This window comes from Tenrec ecaudatus, chromosome 1 (assembly GCF_050624435.1).
Source record: "Tenrec ecaudatus isolate mTenEca1 chromosome 1, mTenEca1.hap1, whole genome shotgun sequence".
Taxonomy (NCBI): Eukaryota; Metazoa; Chordata; class Mammalia; order Afrosoricida; family Tenrecidae; genus Tenrec; species Tenrec ecaudatus.
Window position 1 is genome coordinate 49438368 of NC_134530.1, and position 6000 is coordinate 49444367.

General features: G+C 39.4%; 1 protein-coding gene across 1 annotated transcript in view; it reads left to right on the forward strand.

Annotated features, from left to right (window-relative positions):
• CATSPER4 (cation channel sperm associated 4) overlaps nt 1–4761 on the forward strand; it is a 31329-nt gene extending 26568 nt beyond the window's left edge. Inside the window, exon 11 of the mRNA XM_075564197.1 lies at nt 4708–4761. Within this exon, the coding sequence (XP_075420312.1) occupies nt 4708–4761 (54 nt within the window). The remainder of the gene's footprint in view (nt 1–4707) is intronic.
• Nucleotides 4762–6000: the final 1239 nt, after the last annotated feature.

A 6000-nucleotide genomic window follows, 5' to 3' on the forward strand; every position in this document is an offset into this window, starting at 1 on the left:
ATCCCTAGTGCTGATGTCTGAGGAAGCTCCACGCCACTTTCATATGGCCATACAATTTACAATCTCACCAGTCAGCTATGAGCGTCCAGTCTCTCCACAGGCTCTGCAGCGTTTGTTTGCTGCTGCTGTTTGTTTCTTAGTGGGGTGGTTTGTTGTTTTGATTTGCATCTCTCAAATGGCTAATGGCAATGAGCATTTCTTCTTATGTTTGTTGACTGCCTAAATGTCTTCTTTGGAGGACTGTGTATGCATCTTTTTCTTGTTGAGGTGTGGAAGCTTTCTGTACATTTTATAAACGAATCCTTTGTCTGGTTTGTCATTGTCCGTCTCCCACCCGTCTATCGGTTCTCTTTTTATTCATTTAGTGAAGTCTTTTGATGCACATAAGTGTCTTGTTTTCAAGAGGTCCCAATCATCTATTTTGTCTTCTCCTGCATGTGCTTTTTGTTATGTTTCATGGTGTGTTCAGGCCATGTATCAGGGCCCCTAAGTTTGTCCATATTTTTCATTGATGATCATTATAGTTCTAGGATTTACATTTAAATCTTTAATCCATCTTGGGCTCCTCTTTGTGTATCGAGTGAGGTATGGGTCCTGCTTCATTCTGCAAATGTAAATCTAGTTCTACCAGCACCATTTGTTCAAGAGATCATCTCTGTCCCGTTTTCTGTGTTTTCGCCCTTTGTCAAAAATCAGTAGCCCGTCATTGGATGGACTGACTTCAGTTCTCAGCTCTGTTCCATTGGTCTTGGTACTTTACTCTTGTGCCAGCACCAGGCTTCTTCACTACTGTGACGACGTAGTAGGTTTGAGATTGGGTTTGTGTTTCTTTAAGTAACACTTATCTTTAGTCTTCCTATCCATGAGTATCATATATCCTTACAGTACGGAGGTCTCTCGCTCGCTCGCTTTCTCTTTTTCTTGTAGTATTATTGTATACTTTTCGTGTATAAGTCTTTTGCTTCTTTAGTTAGATTTCTCCCTAAGTATTTAATCTTTTGGGTGTTTAATGTGGATAGTATCATTTTCCTTATTTCCTTTTCAGAAATCATTTTTTAATATATAGAAACATGACTGGATTTTCGATGTTCATCTTGTACCCGGTCGTGTTGCTGACTCTCAATTAGTTTCAACAATTGTATTGTTCCCTTTCACAAAGGACATGTTTTCAGTTCCTTTCTATTGATCAAGATTTTAGCTGTTGGCTTTGCTTATATGCCTTTTACTATGTTGAGGAATTTCCCTTCTGTTCCAATTTTGTGAAGTGTTTTTTATCATGAATGGGTATTAGAATTTTTTGAATAACTGTTCTTCATCAATTGATATGATCATATATCTCTGTTCCTGTGTTTTATATGATAGATTATATTGATTTTTTTCTAATATTGAATCATCCTTGCATTCCCTGGTCAAGATGTATTGCTTGTTTGGATTCGATTGCATAAGATTTTGTTGAGAATTTTTGCATCTATGTTCATGAAGGATATTGACCTATAATTTTCCATTCTGGTAATATTTTTGCCTGGTTTTGGTATCTGGGTTATACTAATTTCATAAAATAAATTCAGGAGTTCTCTTCCGCCCCCCCCTCCCCCACCCGCTAGATTCTTGAATGGTAGAATTGGTGTCAGCTCTTTTCTGAATGTTTAGTAGATTTCACCAGTGAAGTCATCTGGTCCTGGACTTTTTGGGAGTTTTTAAATGACCTAATCGTTAGGCATCTGTTTAGGTTTTCTACGTTAGTCCATGTTAGTTTAGGGAAATAGTGTATTTCTTTTAAAAAAAAATTTTTAAAGCCCGTTGTAGGTTTTTAAATTTGTTGGAGTATAGTCCTTTATAATGTTTTTATAATTTTTTTTATTTCACGTTGTTCTGCTGTGATGCTGCCCGTTTCCTGCGTCTTTGCTTATCCCTGACATGTGCTTCTTTTCCTTTGTCAGACTTGTCAACTTTGTTAACCAACTTCTTGTTGGTTCTTTCTTTTGAGTTCTTGTTTCCTGATGAATTTATTTCTGCTCTAACCTTTGTTGCTCTTTATTTTGGTGCCTGTTGGCTTATTTTGTCACTCTTTTTCTAATTCTTGGTGATGTTAGGTAAGGTGTTGATTTGGGTTCTTTCTTCTTCTTTTTTTTAATGTGTATGTTTGCTACTGTAAATTGCCCTCTGAATACCGTTTTTGCTGTTTCCCAATGGTTTGAGTAGGTTTGATTTTTATTATCGTTTGTTCCAAAGGAGTTAAATTTTCCATTGTTTATTTCTTCAGTTACTTGATTGTTCTTAAGCAGAGGGTTGTTCAATTTCTATGTATTTTCCCCCTTGATCTTTCTATTGTTGATTTTAAATTTTTATTATTTTGTTATCTGAGAAAGTGCCTCATAATCAATATCTCAATTTTAAAAAAATCATCTTATTGGGGTCTAATACAACTCTTATCACAATCCATACATTCATCAATTGTGTAAAGCACATTTGTACATTCGTTACCCTCATCATTCAAAAAACATTTGCTCTCCACCTAAGCCCCTGGCATCAGCTCCTCATTTTCCCCCTTCCTCCCCGCTCCCCTCTCCCTCATGAACCCTTGATAATTTATAAATTATTATTTTGTCATGTCTTACACTGTCCGATTTCTCTCTTCCCCCACTTTTCTGTTGTCCATCCCCCAGGGAGGAGATTATATGTAGATCCCTGTAATTGGTTCCCCCTTTACACTCCACCCTCCCTCCACAAATATCTCAATTAAAAATTTTTTTATTGAGGCTGGTTTTTTGCGGCCTAACGTATAGTGTATTTTGGAGAATGTTCCGTGTGTACTGGAAAGAATGTGTATTGTACTGTTGTTGGGTGGAGTAATCTGTATGTGTCTAAGAGGTCAGTTTGGCTGATGGTTGTTTAGTTCCTCTGTGTCTTCGTTGAGTTTTTCTTTAGTTGTCTGTCCTTCATCAGGAGTGGTGTATTAAAGTCTCCTACTACTATTATTATTATTATAGAGTTGTCTGTTTCCCTCTAACTCTGTAAGAGATTGATTAATGTATTTGGAAGCTTTTTCCTTGAGTAGTTATGCCCTTTTCCATTAACCCTTTAATCATCATATAATGCCCCTTTTTACTTCTTCTGTTGGATTTTGCCTTAAAATCTATCTTGTCAGATATCAATATTGCCACTTCTGCTATTTTTGATTGCCATTAGCTTGATACAGTTTTTTCCCTGCCTTTTTATTTTAGGCTATTTCTATCTTTGTATCTACAGTGTGTCTCTTATAAGCAGTATATTGATGGGACCTGGTTTCTTATATGCTCTACTACTTTCTGTCTCTTGATTGGTGCATTTAATCTACTTACATTCAGTATAGTTATCAATGGGTATGAATTTATTGCTATCATTCTGCCGTACATAGTTCTGTGTGTATATAATACTGTTAGTTTGTTCCTTGTAATTTTTTTAGCTGAGTTAATTTTGTTAATGGGTTTTCTTGTATTTTTTTTCCTTCCTATTGTCTTAGTACTTACTGAGTATTTATGGTTTTCCTCTTTTATATTTGGATGAAGTTTATCTATTTTAATTAAGTAACTTTTTATTTATTCATTTATTCCAAGGTTTTAAAAAGTCTCTTGTTCTATCTTGAAATTTATTTGGCTTCTCCATTTGAAACTCTGTATCTACATCATTCCCTCTATTTACTTTACAACTGTTTTCATTGTAAATGGATACCTCTCCTCCGGATTTTTAGTCTTGTGTATTTTACTTTGGATACTTCTATAAATTGCTGGCAATTCGCCTGTCTGCAGCTTCTTTGGGTGTGAGTTTCACTCCTCTCTCAGTTATCACTCAGTTCCGGTGCCTATACTTTTCTCAAAGACCTGGGGCTCCAAGACTTTCAGTCATATCTGTTTTCTCATGTTTTGTAGCGAGTCTGTGTAGTGTGTCTGTCTAGTCTGCCATCTTGCTGTACGTCCCTTCCATCTTCTTTTGATACTTCCTGCATTACTCAATATTTTACTCATAGAATTATATAGTCCTTGAATATTATAACTAAATTAAGACTTGAATTTTTTTTCTTCCGTTCTTTCATCTTGAGGTATATTGAGTGTGTTCTTCCTTTTTGGTTTTCTAATTCCAGGTTTTTGCACATTTCATTATAATGTTTTACTCTGTCATCCCAAACTGTCTTTTGAAATTTTCTGTTCAGCCTCTACAGCACCATTTCTTCCATGAACTTTAACCGTATTCCAGAGCGTGTTTCAGAGTCTCTTCTGACATTCACTTTGGTCTTTTCTTCCTTTCCTGTCTTTAATAACGTTTTGCTTCCTTCATTTATGCTAATCTTGATGTCATCTCACGAGTCACCTGGTCTCTTGTTAACAAGTGTTCAATGAGTCCACTCTCCTTTTGAAAGAACCTGTAAATTCAAGTGAGGTATACTCAAGCCTGTATTTCGGCTCTCATGGATTTGTCTTAATTTTCTTAAACTTCAATCTGAACTTGCCTATGAGCAATACATTGAGAGTCTGTTTCACAATTGACCCCTGGCTTTGTTTTGGCTGATGATATTGAGCTTCTCTATCATCTCTTCCCACAGATGTAGGCTGGCAAGAGTTAGAGATATGAAGGACTTCTTTGGGAGCCTGTGGGGTTGAAGGGTGGGAGTAAGGGAGAGTCTGACATGTCAGGGTAGGGGAATTGATGAGAAAACCTCTTGGTTTGCAGGTTCAGGAGTCCAGTACAAATATATTATATGTGAAACGGAAGAGCATGTTCTGAGAAGGCAGGATGGGAGCCAAGGAGTCTGCACACACATACACAGATGCTGTATCTTCCTGCATCCCTCGCATGGTTTGGCATAGCCTGGCTTGAGCTCATCTCCTCCCTTGGATGGCCTTACACCTACGCAGAAAGGCTTGGGACTGTGAAGGTGGCAGCATGTTCAGGCCTGTGTCTGTGAGCCTCAGGCCCAGAGGAGCCAAGATGAAGGAGAAAACTGAATGGGAATGGAAGTCATAGATTGAAGGAGGATGCTGGCCAAGGCAGCCAAGGTTTTTAATAGGCACAGGCAGCCCTGGCGTCCTGCTCTGGCCTCGAGACTGGTGTCCTGCTGTGGCGGGGACTGAGCATGCCATAGAACCTGGAGAAGAAAGGCGAGGTTGGTGGGGCCAGGAAACTGTGTGTTGACAATAAAGTTTTGTGTTGAGATCAGTGCACCTGACTGGAAGTATTCCTCTGCCCTCTTGGGACAACTTTGCCCCAGAAGGAGACAGATCCTTCCCCTTAAAACTCTGTCTGATGGAAGAGTCCCTGCCTGCATTCAAGAGCTTGTCGAAGGGTAGAGAGAATCCATACCTTTGGAAATTTCTCACGTAATGCTAGAAATGTAATTTCTGCCGTAGGCATCCTAAATTGTAGGAGGGCATGGTGAGAGACTGGTCTTCATGGTTAGGAGCCTCTGTCTGATGACGGAGACATAGCTTTACCTTCTCGCTCCTAACGGTGGAGACTGGTTCTAGTCTACAAGGGTTACCATTGACCAGTTCACACAGGCAGTCAATGCCATCTTGAGGCAAAGGGTGGGCCTTGAGGCCTTAGTAAGGGAGAGAAGTACTGCGGCTTGCTGGGGAAAAGTCAGAGGGTTCAAGTGAAGTCTGGCAGAGAACTCAGGATCTGTGAAACCGAATTTGGCCCTTCGTACCAAAGGCCACTGAGAGGCACAGCATGCTACTTAGCTAGACAACGAAGAAAGTTGCAAAGCCTGGGGCAGTTATGAGTAGTGATAACAGGAACTGGCTCGGAAAATCAGAGACCTGGATCCTGGTCCTTGGGCAAGTGATTGGGCCTCATCTTCCCCATCTGTACAATGAGGAGAGGGTGAGCTTGATCAACTCATCAGCTTTTAGTTCGGGAGGTGGGGGGCCATTGGAATCAGCCATGTCTCCCAATACCCACATTCTCAGGTGTTGAGTGGGAGGAAGGCTGAAAGGCTCAGAGTTCTGCTCAGCTGTTTAGCAA